Raw genomic sequence first — 15,681 nt, forward strand, 5'->3', positions numbered from 1 at the left:
GTTTTTGTACAAAACCACTTAATTATATTGTCTTAGTTCCCTAATTTTCTTGTCACTTCTATTTGATTTTTTTTATTATACCGTATAACCTATCCTATTTCTTTTCACAGAGTGCCAGTGCTTGTGCTGTACAGTTACAGAGACGATTACTACAAGATACTGTTTTAGTGCAGAGCTTTTGTACATTAGCATGCCATATAGGATCTTGAGCCAAGACATTTTGGAACAGAAGTGGATTTTAATAACAGCACTTTGATTCTACGTTTACAATTCAGTCCTTAAAGATTTTGAGTATTTCATCCAGGAAGGAATTTGTATACTGTATTATCTTAAGGTTCAAAAAACCTTTTCATAAGCTGTGATCATGTGTTCTTTATATTTTACACAAAGGATGAAGGTATTCTTTTTATTGATTTTGTATACATTCCTATTAAGAAAACCTGTTTTATTAGTTCATAAAAATGCTTATTTATATTTTTGAAGAAAAAAAAATCAGGTACTTTATAATCAGAGGGATGTATCATCTGTTCTGATATTCTGACCATTGTCTAATATATGGTGAATAAAGGCCTGTTGTTGCCTCTGTTTTTATTTTGAGCAGATTTTGATTATTAAATAGGATAAAAGATGTGTGTTTTGCGAAAATAGTTATCATAAGGAAAACAATACAGGTAGTTATAAGTGCCATCATTTATTGCCAAACTGAAGTCTCACAAACTGTTGAATTTCTGTGTTATAATTCCTGTAACTTGTTCTGAACCTGTATAGGAAACATGACTTGGCACATTATTGACTGGCTTCTGAGTATTTCATTCTTCATTAATCTTACAATAGTAAATTGAAAGAAAAAAAAACAAACTACATATTATACTATTTAAAGCAAAAACTCCCTTATTGCTACATAGTAGCCTCCACATTAGTCAGTTAATGGCTTTAATAAGATAGGCATGACTATTATCTGGCCCAAATGATTGTCCTCAGAACCACTAAGTGGTATTTAAAACTATCCAAGACAACAGATTTATTAAACATCTTCAGTGTAAGGAGATATAAAACTGATTTAATATTGAAACATTGGGCAAGAACAGGTCTATCTTGTCACCTGCTGGATTGGTTTGCAGTATGTGAAGAAAAGGCTACACAAAGAAAGACGGACATCATCTAGAACGTAGAGGTTCCTGACACTAGTCATATTAGTCATCGTACAGCTTCTAGTGTTGACTAGAATCATTTCTGTACAGCTTTAAATCTTACACACCCCAATAGTACTAAAATATGTACTTGTTAAATAAAGTTCCTTTGTTGTTTCCATTAAATACTTTCCCTGGGTGTGTGCATAGGCAGAGACCTTGGCAGGTGCTGAAGAACGGTACCCACCCCATCTGTTTGATATGCATACTGCTATTACAATAGTTTGGATTAAAAAAAAATGCTTTGCTGCTTTAAGCTAAACACATTTCATATTTTAAATATACAGTTTGAGCAGTCAATTACTTAATAATAAGGCAGTTTTAAAGTTAATACTGCTGCAGAAGCAAAATAAACTAACAAAAAACAACAGATACTTATGCAGTATTTTTACATTTGATACTTGATAAAGCTTCAAGCTTTCCCATAACATCAAACAATATGGAAATATTATAGCCTTAATATATAACATCTTTATGACAGCTGTACGGGGTATCAAAGTATAGAAATACATGGTGCTTTCTTGTTTTGGAAAAAAAAACGTATTAGTCCATCTATAGAGATTGAATAGGATGTCCCATAGCAAATGTTCACACATAGATTGGCGCTAGTCCCTTCATTTTCAGCCAAGTATTATGGGAACCCCCTCTAAATAAGAAAGAAATACTGGCGCTATAGTAACTGGAGGGACAAGATAAATTTATAAATAAGAATATAGATAAAATAAAAGCACAAGTTAACTAAAAAAATAAAGTTTCTTTTCATTTGTTAATTAGTGCTTTTGTTTTTTAATCTATTTTCTGATTTATAAATGTATCTTGTCACTCCAGCTACTATAGCGCCAGTATTTCTGCTTTCTTTTTCCATAGCAAAGAAGAAAGCCTGGTGTTTAAAAAAAAAAGGTGCAGTACATGGCACAAGAAGGGAACACAGCTGTGCTTATCTAAAGGGAATGATTCTGTACTTCTGGATACCGTCATTATTGATATAAGTAGGATGGATTACTGACCAATTTTGATGATACACTGGTCTTGAAAATGCCAATGGTTCTGAGACCAAAATACTCAAGTAAAATGCAGTTTCCTTTTTAACTCCAACATTTGGTGCATTTCTCGATAACCGAAAACCCCCAATAACTGTGCTTTACCAGACTATCCAAGCTCCACGTACATCAAAAGGAATACAACTCTGCATTTCTTCTACACAGTGCAATATAAGAATTTAGCAATTATGCATTAAGATCAGGAATGCTAAACACTTTTTTTTTTTTGTATTGTGGGTTAACAAATTAACAGTTCATAAGTTTTGTTGTACAATAAGATCATATACAGATTGACTTAAATTGAGTTTAAGTGGTCATCTAATAGCTGATCTGTGTAGCTCACTAAGCAGATATGACCTTTGTACAGTGTTTTATTTAACAAAAACTAAAGTTGATTTTCTTCAAATGAGTTATTTCAACTAATTTTTCTTTGAATTGTCTACATTGGGAACTTCTTTCTTCATGAAATGCATCACTGCCTGAGCAACCTTATCAGGACCTATGTTGTACACAGGATGAGTAGGTTTCTGTTTATAAAATAAAAATAGGTTAGACAGGTAATGGGAAATTAATACACTGTAAGTTAGCAAAAATATGCATGTTTGTAGAAGTAACTGCTCTGAAGAAGGAAAAAATAACCACCAAAACACTTTTTTTTTTTTTTAAAGACATAACATGGCAGTTGGGTATTCAGATTTTATCAGTACAGGATTTATTTCCTCCATGTACCTGACATAAGCATTCCTTATCTTCAGTGATTCTCAATACCAGTATTTAAACATTAACAGACATTTTGACAGAGCAACATATTACCATGTAAATTCCATCCCTCAAACTTAAATAATTTTAAATGTTTCCTATAAAACATCTGTTTGGTAATGCATACACCCTATACCAGCGATGACTAACCTTGGCACCCCCGATGTTTTGTAACTACATTTCCCATGAAGCTCAACTAGACTGTAGAGTACCTAAACATCATTGGAAATTTAGTACCAAAACAACTGGGGTGCCACTGCCAAGATCACCTATCACTTCACTATACACCATATGACTAAATGTGGACACCTGATTTTCACACCTACATGAGCTTGTTGGACATCCCATTCCAAAACCATGAGTATTAATATAGAGTTATTCCCTTTGCAGATACAACAGCAGAAACTCTTCTAGGAAAGCTTTAGAGTGTGGCTGTGGTAATTTGTTCTTTCAGCCAAAAAAAAACATAATTTATGTAAGAACTTACCTGATAAATTCATTTCTTTCATATTAGCAAGAGTCCTTGAGCTAGTGACGTATGGGATATACATTCCTACCAGGAGGGGCAAAGTTTCCCAAACCTCAAATGCCCATAAATACACCTCTCACCACACCCACAAATCAGTTTAACGACTAGCCAAGAAGTGGGGTGATAAGAAAAAAGTGCGAAAGCATAAAAAATAAGGAATTGGAATAATTGTGCTTTATACAAAAAAATCATAACCACCATAAAAAGGGTGGGCCTCATGGACTCTTGCTAATATGAAAGAAATGAATTTATCAGGTAAGTTCTTACATAAATTATGTTTTCTTTCATGTAATTAGCAAGAGTCCATGAGCTAGTGACGTATGGGATAATGACTACCCAAGATGTGGATCTTCCACGCAAGAGTCACTAGAGAGGGAGGGATAAAATAAAGACAGCCAATTCCGCTGAAAATAATCCACACCCAAAACAAAGTTTAAATCTTATAATGAAAGCAGAAGAATCAAACTGAAACAGCTGCCTGAAGTATTTTTCTACCAAAAACTGCTTCAGAAAAAGAAAACATCAAAATGGTAGAATTTAGTAAAAATATGCAAAGAAAATCAAGTTGCTGCTTTGCAAATCTGATCAACCGAAGCTTCATTCCTAAACGCCCAGGAAGTAGAAACTGACCTAGTAGAATGAGCTGTAATCCTTTGAGGCAGAGTTTACCCGACTCGACATAAGCATGATGAATTAAAGATTTCAACCAAGATGCCAAAGAAATGGCAGAGGCCTTCTGACCTTTCCTAGAACTGGAAAAGATAACAAAAAGACTAGAAGTCTTTCGGAAAATCTTAGTAGCTTCAACATAATATTTCAAAGCTCTAACTACATCCAAAGAATGCAGTGATCTCTCCTTAGAATTCTTAGGATTAGGACAAAATGAAGGAACTACAATTTCTCTACTAATGTTAGAATTCACAACCTTAGGTAAAAATTTAAAAGAAGTTCGCAACACCGCCTTATCCTGATGAAAAATCAGAAAAGGAGACTCACAAGAAAGAGCAGATAATTCAGAAACTCTTCTAGCAGAAGATATGGCCAAAAGAACAAAACTTTCCAAGAAAGTAATTAATGTCCAGAGAATGCATAGGTTCAAACGGAGGAGCTTGAAGAGCCCCCAGAACCAAATTCAAACTCCAAGGAGGAGAAATTTACTTAATAACAAGTTTTATACGAACCAAAGCTTGTACAAAACAATAAAAATCAGGAAAACTAGCAATCTTTCTGTGAAAAAGAACAGAAAGAGCAAAGATTTGTCCTTTTAAGGAACTTGCAGACAAAACTTATCCAAACCATCCTGAAGAAACTGTAAAATTCTAGGAATTCTAAAAGAATGCCAAGAAAAATGATGAGAAAAACACCAAAAAATGCAAGTCTTCCAGACTTGATAATATATCATCCTAGATACAGATTTACGAGCCTTTAACATAGTATTAATTACGGAGTCAGAGAAAACCTCTATGACTGAGAATCAAGCGTTCAATCTCCATACTTTCAATTTAAGGATTTGAGATCCTGATGGAAAAAAAGGACCTTGTGATAGAAGGTCTGGTCTTAACGGAAGAGTCCACGGATGGCAAAGAGCCATCCGGACAAGATCCGCATACCAAAACCTGTGAGGCCATGCTGGAGCCACCAGCAGAATAAACAAACGCTACTTAGAATTTTGGAAATCACTCTTGAAAGAAGAACCAGAGGCGGAAAGATATAGCAGGATGATATTTCCAAGGAAGTGACAATGCATCCACTGCTTCCGCCTGAGGATCCCTGGATCTGGACAGATACCTGGGAAGCTTCTTGTTTAGATGAGGAGCCATCAGATCTATTTCTGGAAGTCCCCATATTTGAACAAACTGAAGAAATACCTCTGGGTGAAGAGACCATTCGCCCGGATGTAGCATTTGGCGACTGAGATAATCCGCTTCCCAATTGTCTATACCTGGGATATGAACCGCAGAAATTAGACAGGGGCTGGATTTCGCCCATACAAGTATTCAAGATAGTTCCTTTATAGCCAGAGGACTGTGAGTCCCTCTTGATGATTGACAAATGCCACATTTGTGACATTGTCAGTCTGTAAACAAATGAACGACTCTCTCTTTAGAAGAGGCCATGACTGAAGAGCTCTGAAAATTGCACGGAGTTCCAAAATATTGATTGGAAATCTCACCTCCTGAGATTCCCAAACCCCTTGTGCTGTCAGAAACCCCCATACAGCTCCCCAACCTGTCAGACTTGCATCTGTTGAGATCACAGTCCAGGTTGGAAGAACAAAAGAAGCCCCCTGAACTAAATGATGGTGGTCTGTACCACGTCAGAGGGTGGCGAACAATCGGTTTTAAAGATATTAAATGAGATATCTTTGTATAATCCTTGCACCACTGGTTCAGCATACAGAGCTGAAGAGGTCGCATGTGAAGATGAGCAAAGGGGAACACGTCCAATGCAGCAGTCATAAGAACCTAGAATTTCCATGCATAAGGCTACCAAAGGGAATGAATGAGACTGAAGGTTTCGATAAGCTGAAACCAAATTCAGACGTCTCTTGTCCGACAGAGACAGTCATGGACACTGAATCTAACTGGAAACCTAAAAAAAAGGTTACTCTTGTCTGAGGAAACAACATTGGTTAATTGATCCTCCAAACATGTTCTAGAAGAAACAACAGTTATAAAAAGCTGGAAAGGATCTTTCCATTGAAAATGAGCAAAGGGAATTGAATCCAATGCTGTTAAAACTTCTATGCATATATAGCAACTGAAGGGAAAAAACAGAATTTATGCTTACCTGATAAATTACTTTCTCCAACGGTGTGTCCGGTCCACGGCGTCATCCTTACTTGTCGGATATTCTCTTCCCCAACAGGAAATGGCAAAGAGCCCAGCAAAGCTGGTCACATGATCCCCCCTAGGCTCCGCCTTCCCCAGTCATTCGACCGACGTAAAGGAGGAATATGCATAGGAGAAATCATATGATACCGTGGTGACTGTAGTTAGAGAAAATAAATCATCAGACCTGATTAAAAACCAGGGCGGGCCGTGGACCGGACACACCGTTGGAGAAAGTAATTTATCAGGTAAGCATAAATTCTGTTTTCTCCAACATAGGTGTGTCCGGTCCACGGCGTCATCCTTACTTGTGGGAACCAATACCAAAGCTTTAGGACACGGATGATGGGAGGGAACAAATCAGGTCGCCTAGATGGAAGGCACCACGGCTTGCAAAACCTTTCTCCCAAAAATAGCCTCAGATGAAGCAAAAGTATCAAATTTGTAGAATTTGGTAAAAGTGTGCAGTGAAGACCAAGTCGCTGCCTTACATATCTGATCAACAGAAGCCTCGTTCTTGAAGGCCCATGTGGAAGCCACAGCCCTAGTGGAGTGAGCTGTGATTCTTTCAGGAGGCTGCCGTCCGGCAGTCTCATAAGCCAATCAGATAATGCTTTTAAGCCAGAAAGAGAGAGAGGTAGAAGTTGCTTTTTGACCTCTCCTTTTACCAGAATAAACAACAAACAAAGAAGATGTTTGTCTGAAATCCTTAGTAGCTGCTAAGTAAAATTTGAGAGCACGAACTACATCCAAGTTGTGCAACAAACGTTCCTTCTTTGAAACTGGATTAGGACACAAAGAAGGCACGACTATCTCCTGGTTAATATTTTTATTAGAAACAACTTTCGGAAGAAAACCAGGTTTAGTACGCAAAACCACCTTATCTGCATGGAACACCAGATATGGAGGAGAACACTGCAGAGCAGATAACTCTGAAACTCTTCTTGCAGAAGAGATTGCAACCAAAAACAAAACTTTCCAAGATAATAACTTTATATCAACGGAATGTAGGGGTTCAAACGGAACCCCCTGAAGAACTGAAAGAACTAAATTGAGACTCCAGGGAGGAGTCAAAGGTTTGTAAACAGGCTTGATTCTAACCAGAGCCTGAACAAAAGCTTGAACGTCTGGCACAGCCGCCAGCTTTTTGTGAAGTAAAACAGATAAAGCAGAAATCTGTCCCTTCAAAGAACTTGCAGATAATCCTTTCTCCAAACCTTCTTGAAGAAAGGATAGAATCCTAGGAATTTTTATCTTGTTCCATGGGAATCCCTTGGATTCACACCAACAGATATATCTTTTCCATATTTTATGGTAGATTTTTCTAGTTACAGGCTTTCTAGCCTGAACAAGAGTATCAATGACAGAATCTGAGAACCCTCGCTTTGATAAAATCAAGCGTTCAATCTCCAAGCAGTCAGTTGGAGTGAGGCCAGATTCGGATGTTCGAACGGACCTTGAACAAGAAGGTCCTGTCTCAGAGGTAGCTTCCATGGTGGAGCCGATGACATATTCACCAGGTCTGCATACCAAGTCCTGCGTGGCCACGCAGGAGCTATCAAGATCACCGATACCCTCTCCTGTTTGATCCTGGCTACCAGCCTGGGAATGAGAGGAAACGGTGGGAACACATAAGCTAGGTTGAAGGTCCAAGGTGCTACTAGTGCATCCACTAGAGCCGCCTTGGGATCCCTGGATCTGGACCCGTAGTAAGGAACCTTGAAGTTCTGGCGAGACGCCATCAGATCCATGTCTGGGATGCCCCATAATTGAGTTATTTGGGCAAAGATTTCCGGATGGAGTTCCCACTCCCCCGGATGAAATGTCTGACGACTCAGAAAATCCGCTTCCCAATTTTCTACTCCTGGGATGTGGATTGCAGACAAGTGGCAGGAGTGAGTCTCCGCCCATTGAATTATTTTGGTCACTTCTACCATCGCCAGGGAACTCCTTGTTCCCCCCTGATGGTTGATATACGCAACAGTCGTCATGTTGTCTGATTGAAACCTTATGAATTTGGCCTTTGCAAGCTGAGGCCAAGCCTTGAGAGCATTGAATATCGCTCTCAGTTCCAGAATGTTTATCGGTAGAAGAGATTCTTCCTGAGACCAAAGCCCCTGAGCTTTCAGGGGTTCCCAGACCGCGCCCCAGCCCACCAGACTGGCGTCGGTCGTGACAATGACCCACTCTGGTCTGCGGAAGCTCATCCCTTGTGACAGGTTGTCCAGGGTCAGCCACCAACGGAGTGAATCTCTGGTCCTCTGATCTACTTGTATCGTTGGAGACAAGTCTGTATAATCCCCATTCCACTGTCTGAGCATGTAATGGTCTTAGATGAATTCGCGCAAAAGGAACTATGTCCATTGCCGCAACCATCAAACCTATTACTTCCATGCACTGCACTATGGAAGGAAGAAGAACATAATGAAGTACTTGACAAGAGTTTAGAAGTTTTGATTTTCTGGCTTCTGTCAGAAAAATCTTCATTTCTAAGGAGTCTATTATTGTTCCCAAGAAGGGGACTCTTGTTGACGGAGATAGAGAACTTTTCTCTATGTTCACTTTCCACCCGTGAGATCTGAGAAAGGCTAGGACAATGTCCGTATGAGCCTTTGCTTGTGGCAGGGACGACGCTTGAATCAGAATGTCGTCCAAGTAAGGTACTACTGCAATGCCCCTCGGTCTTAGCACCGCTAGAAGGGACCCTAGTACCTTTGTGAAAATTCTTGGGGCAGTGGCTAATCCGAATGGAAGTGCCACGAACTGGTAATGTTTGTCCAGAAAGGCGAACCTTAGGAACTGATGATGTTCCTTGTGGATAGGAATATGTAGATACGCATCCTTTAAATCCACCGTGGTCATGAATTGACCTTCCTGGATGGTAGGAAGAATTGTTCGAATGGTTTCCATCTTGAACGATGGAACCCTGAGAAATTTGTTTAAGATCTTGAGATCCAAGATTGGTCTGAATGTTCCCTCTTTTTTGGGAACTATGAACAGATTGGAGTAGAATCCCATCCCTTGTTCCTTTAATGGAACAGGATGAATCACTCCCATTTTTAACAGGTCTTCTACACAATGTAAGAATGCCTGTTTTTTTATGTGGTCTGAAGACAATTGAGACCTGTGGAATCTTCCCCTTGGGGGTAGCTCCTTGAATTCCAGAAGATAACCTTGGGAGACTATTTCTAGAGCCCAAGGATCCAGAACATCTCTTGCCCATGCCTGAGCGAAGAGAGAAAGTCTGCCCCCCACCAGATCCGGTCCCGGATCGGGGGCCAACATCTCATGCTGTCTTGGTAGCAGTGGCAGGTTTCTTGGCCTGCTTACCTTTGTTCCAGCCTTGCATTGGCCTCCAGGCTGGCTTGGCTTGAGACGTATTACCCTCTTGCTTAGAGGGTGTAGAACTTGAGGCTGGTCCGTTTCTACGAAAAGGACGAAAATTAGGCTTATTTTTAGCCTTGAAAGACCTATCCTGAGGAAGGGCATGGCCCTTTCCCCCAGTGATATCTGAAATAATCTCTTTCAAGTCAGGGCCAAACAGCGTTTTCCCCTTGAAAGGAATATTAAGCAATTTGTTCTTGGATGACGCATCCGCTGACCAAGACTTTAGCCATAGCGCTCTGCGCGCCACAATAGCAAACCCTGAATTTTTCGCCGCTAATCTAGCTAATTGCAGGGTAGCGTCTAGAGTAAAAGAATTAGCCAATTTAAGAGCACGAATTCTGTCCATAATCTCCTCATAAGAGGTAACTTTATCTAGCGACTTTTCTAGTTCATCAAACCAGAAAGACGCTGCGGTAGTAACAGGAACAATGCATGAAATTGGCTGTAGAAGGTAACCTTGCTGAACAAACATCTTTTTAAGCAAACCTAACTTTTTATCCATAGGATCTTTGAAAGCACAACTATCTTCTATAGGGATAGTGGTGCGTTTGTTTAAGGTAGAGACCGCCCCCTCGACCTTAGGGACTGTCTGCCATAAGTCCTTTCTGGGGTCGACTATAGGAAACAATTTCTTAAATATAGGGGGAGGGACAAAAGGTATGCCGGGCCTTTCCCATTCTTTGTTTACAATATCCGCCACCCACTTGGGTATAGGAAAAGCTTCGGGGGGCACCGGGACCTCTAGGAACTTGTCCATCTTACATAATTTCTCTGGAACGACCAAATTGTCACAATCATCCAGAGTAGATAACACCTCCTTAAGCAGAGCGCGGAGATGTTCCAATTTAAATTTGAACGTAATAACATCAGGTTCAGCTTGTTGAGAAATTTTTCCTGAATCTGAAATTTCTCCCTCAGACAAAACCTCCCTAGCCCCTTCAGACTGGTGTAAGGGCATGTCAGAACCATTATCATCTGCGCCCTCATGCTCTACAGTATCTAAAACAGAGCAGTCGCGCTTTCGCTGATAAGTGGGCATTTTGGCTAAAATGTTTTTAATAGAATTATCCATTACAGCCGTTAATTGTTGCATAGTAAGAAGAATAGGCGCACTAGATGTACTAGGGGCCTCTTGTGTGGGCAAGACTGGTGTAGACACATAAGGGGATGATGCAGTACCATGCTTACTCCCCTCACTAGAGGAATCATCTTGGGCATCATTTTCACTATCACATGCATCACATATATTTAAATGAGAAGGAACTTTGGCTTCCTGACATACAGAACATAGTCTATCTGATGGTACAGACATGTTAAACAGGCATAAACTTGATAACAAAGTACAAAAAACGTTTTAAAATAAAACCGTTACTGTCACTTTAAATTTTAAACTGAACACACTTTATTACTGAATATGCGAAAAAGTATGAAGGAATTGTCCAAAATTCACCAAAATTTCACCACAGTGTCATAAAGCCTTGAAAGTATTGCACACCAAATTTGAAAGTTTTAACTCTTAAAATAACGGAACCGGAGCCGTTTTTACATTTAAACCCTATACAGTCCCTGGTATCTGCTTTGCTGAGACCCAACCAAGCCCAGAGGGGAATACGATACCAAATGACGCCTTCAGCACGCTTTTTCAGTGTATCAGAGCTCCTCACACATGCATCTGCATGCTTTGACTCCCAAAAACAACTGCGCATTAGTGGCGCGAAACTGAGGCTCTGCCTAAGACTAGAGAAGGCCCCCAGTGAAAAAGGTGTCCAATACAGTGCCTGCCGTTTTTATTATCAAAATTCCCAGATAAAAACAACTCCTCAGAGTAATAAACCATTAAACATGCTTATAAAACAAACGTTTTAGCCCAGAAAAATGTCTACCAGTCTTTAAAGCCCTTGTGAAGCCCTTTATAAATTGTTATTAAAATGGCTTACCGGATCCCATAGGGAAAATGACAGCTTCCAGCATTACCAAGTCTTGTTAGAAATGTGTCATACTTCAAGCAGTAAAAGTCTGCACACTGTTCCCCCCAACTGAAGTTACTTCATCTCAACAGTCCTGTGTGGAAACAGCCATCGATTTTAGTAACGGTTGCTAAAATCATCTCCCTCTTACAAACAGAAATCTTTATCTCTATTCTGTTTCAGAGTAAATAGTACATACCAGCACTATTTTAAAATAACAAACTCTTGATTGAAGCAATAAAACTACATTTAAACACCAAAAAACTCTAAGCCATCTCCGTGGAGATGTTGCCTGTACAACGGCAAAGAGAATGACTGGGGAAGGCGGAGCCTAGGGGGGATCATGTGACCAGCTTTGCTGGGCTCTTTGCCATTTCCTGTTGGGGAAGAGAATATCCCACAAGTAAGGATGACGCCGTGGACCGGACACACCTATGTTGGAGAAATAGAGACTAAAGGTACCGACAGACGGAACCCAATACAAATTGTCCCTTGTCCGATAGAGACAAAGACAGTGACATAAACCATCTGGAAACCTAAAAAAGGTGACCCTTACGTGAGGAATCAAGAACTTTTGAAAAAAAGATCCTCTAACTATGTCCTGAAGAGCAAGTGAATCATATGAGATTCCGCATCCTCAGGAAATGATCTGAATGAAAACAGAAAAATGAAAAAACAGAATTTATGTTTACCTGATAAATTACTTTCTCCAACGGTGTGTCCGGTCCACGGCGTCATCCTTACTTGTGGGATATTCTCTTCCCCAACAGGAAATGGCAAAGAGCCCAGCAAAGCTGGTCACATGATCCCTCCTAGGCTCCGCCTACCCCAGTCATTCGACCGACGTTAAGGAGGAATATTTGCATAGGAGAAACCATATGATACCGTGGTGACTGTAGATAAAGAAAATAAAATATCAGACCTGATTAAAAAACCAGGGCGGGCCGTGGACCGGACACACCGTTGGAGAAAGTAATTTATCAGGTAAACATAAATTCTGTTTTCTCCAACATAGGTGTGTCCGGTCCACGGCGTCATCCTTACTTGTGGGAACCAATACCAAAGCTTTAGGACACGGATGAAGGGAGGGAGCAAATCAGGTCACCTAAATGGAAGGCACCACGGCTTGCAAAACCTTTCTCCCAAAAATAGCCTCAGAAGAAGCAAAAGTATCAAACTTGTAAAATTTGGTAAAAGTGTGCAGTGAAGACCAAGTCGCTGCCCTACATATCTGATCAACAGAAGCCTCGTTCTTGAAGGCCCATGTGGAAGCCACAGCCCTAGTGGAATGAGCTGTAATTCTTTCAGGAGGCTGCCGTCCGGCAGTCTCGTAAGCCAATCTGATGATGCTTTTAATCCAAAAAGAGAGAGAGGCAGAAGTTGCTTTTTGACCTCTCCTTTTACCAGAATAAACAACAAACAAGGAAGATGTTTGTCTAAAATCCTTTGTAGCATCTAAATAGAATTTTAGAGCGCGAACAACATCCAAATTGTGCAACAAACGTTCCTTCTTCGAAACTGGTTTCGGACACAAAGAAGGCACGACTATCTCCTGGTTAATGTTTTTGTTAGAAACAACCTTTGGAAGAAAACCAGGTTTAGTACGTAAAACCACCTTATCTGCATGGAACACCAGATAAGGAGGAGAACACTGCAGAGCAGATAATTCTGAAACTCTTCTAGCAGAAGAAATTGCAACCAAAAACAAAACTTTCCAAGATAATAACTTAATATCAACGGAATGTAAGGGTTCAAACGGAACCCCCTGAAGAACTGAAAGAACTAAGTTGAGACTCCAAGGAGGAGTCAAAGGTTTGTAAACAGGCTTGATTCTAACCAGAGCCTGAACAAAGGCTTGAACATCTGGCACAGCCGCCAGCTTTTTGTGAAGTAACACAGACAAGGCAGAAATCTGTCCCTTCAAGGAACTTGCAGATAATCCTTTCTCCAATCCTTCTTGAAGAAAGGATAGAATCTTAGGAATCTTTACCTTGTCCCAAGGGAATCCTTTAGATTCACACCAGCAGATATATTTTTTCCATATTTTGTGGTAAATTTTTCTAGTTACAGGCTTTCTGGCCTGAACAAGAGTATCAATAACAGAATCTGAGAACCCTCGTTTTGATAAGATCAAGCGTTCAATCTCCAAGCAGTCAGCTGGAGTGAGACCAGATTCGGATGTTCGAACGGACCTTGAACAAGAAGGTCTCGTCTCAAAGGTAGCTTCCATGGTGGAGCCGATGACATATTCACCAGATCTGCATACCAAGTCCTGCGTGGCCACGCAGGAGCTATCAAGATCACCGACGCCCTCTCCTGATTGATCCTGGCTACCAGCCTGGGGATGAGAGGAAACGGCGGGAATACATAAGCTAGTTTGAATGTCCAAGGTGCTACTAGTGCATCTACTAGAGTCGCCTTGGGATCCCTGGATCTGGACCCGTAGCAAGGAACCTTGAAGTTCTGACGAGAGGCCATCAGATCCATGTCTGGAATGCCCCACAGTTGAGTAATCTGGGCAAAGATTTGTACTAGATGTACTAGGGGCCTCCTGAGTGGGCAAGACTCGTGTAGACGAAGGAGGGAATGATGCAGTACCATGCTTACTCCCCTCACTAGAGGAATCATCCTGGGCATCATTTTCAGTGTCACATAAATCACATTTATTTAAATGAGAAGGAACCTTGGCTTCCCCACATTCAGAACACAGTCTATCTGGTAGTTCAGACATGTTAAACAGGCATAAACTTGATAACAAAGTACAAAAAACGTTTTAAAATAAAACCGTTACTGTCACTTTAAATTTTAAACTGAACACACTTTATTACTGCACTTGCGAAAAAGTATGAAGGAATTGTTCAAAATTCACCAAAATTTCACCACAGTGTCTTAAAGCCTTAAAAGTATTGCACACCAAATTTGGAAGCTTTAACCCTTAAAATAACGGAACCGGAGCCGTTTTTAACTTTAACCCCTTTACAGTCCCTGGTATCTGCTTTGCTGAGACCCAACCAAGCCAAAGGGGAATACGATACCAAATGACGCCTTCAGAAAGTCTTTTCTATGTATCAGAGCTCCTCACACATGCGACTGCATGTCATGCTTCTCAAAAACAAGTGCGCAATACCGGCGCGAAAATGAGGCTCTGCCTATGATTAGGGAAAGCCCCTAGAGAATAAGGTGTCTAAAACAGTGCCTGCCGATATTATTTAACAAAAATACCCAGATTAAATGATTCCTCAAGGCTAAAAATGTGTAATATATGAATCGATTTAGCCCAGAAAATGTCTACAGTCTTAATAAGCCCTTGTGAAGCCCTTATTTACTGTCTGAATAAAAATGGCTTACCGGATCCCATAGGGAAAATGACAGCTTCCAGCATTACATCGTCTTGTTAGAATGTGTCATACCTCAAGCAGCAAAAGACTGCTCACTGTTCCCCCAACTGAAGTTAATTCCTCTCAACAGTCCTGTGTGGAACAGCCATGTATTTTAGTAACGGTTGCTAAAATCATTTTCAGAGTAAATAGTACATACCAGCACTATTTTAAAATAACAAACTCTTGATTGAATAATAAAAACTACAGTTAAACACTAAAAAACTCTAAGCCATCTCCGTGGAGATGTTGCCTGTACAACGGCAAAGAGAATGACTGGGGTAGGCGGAGCCTAGGAGGGATCATGTGACCAGCTTTGCTGGGCTCTTTGCCATTTCCTGTTGGGGAAGAGAATATCCCACAAGTAAGGATGACGCCGTGGACCGGACACACCTATGTTGGAGAAATATGCATTTATTGTATCTAATGAAAACAAATAATGCTATCAGTGACCATAAAAAGGCAGAATAGTTTGAATAAAACTCCAAAACCCAGTTCCTAAAAAAAGGAACTGGAAGAAATACCCCAGAAGATTCCAGGTCTGAGCAGCGCTTGAACCCCATGGGTACCCAGCCATGCTACAACAGTATCCAAAATATAT

The 15,681-nt window shown here is 40.3% G+C and overlaps 2 protein-coding genes across 2 annotated transcripts in view; one reads left to right on the plus strand and one right to left on the minus strand.

Annotated features, from left to right (window-relative positions):
- LOC128645008 (eIF-2-alpha kinase GCN2) overlaps positions 1-597 on the plus strand; it is a 98,350-nt gene extending 97,753 nt beyond the window's left edge. The window contains exon 10 of the mRNA XM_053697717.1: positions 111-597. Coding sequence (XP_053553692.1) covers positions 111-168 — 58 coding nt within the window. The 3' untranslated portion in view covers positions 169-597. The remainder of the gene's footprint in view (positions 1-110) is intronic.
- A 78-nt stretch (positions 598-675) lies between these two features.
- Positions 676-15,681, minus strand: part of LOC128645006 (protein farnesyltransferase subunit beta-like) — a 159,278-nt gene continuing 144,272 nt past the window's right edge. The window contains exon 12 of the mRNA XM_053697716.1: positions 676-2,757. Within this exon, the coding sequence (XP_053553691.1) occupies positions 2,650-2,757 (108 nt within the window). The 3' untranslated portion in view covers positions 676-2,649. The remainder of the gene's footprint in view (positions 2,758-15,681) is intronic.

Source organism: Bombina bombina, chromosome 1, assembly GCF_027579735.1.
Source record: "Bombina bombina isolate aBomBom1 chromosome 1, aBomBom1.pri, whole genome shotgun sequence".
NCBI classification, from domain to species: domain Eukaryota; kingdom Metazoa; phylum Chordata; class Amphibia; order Anura; family Bombinatoridae; genus Bombina; species Bombina bombina.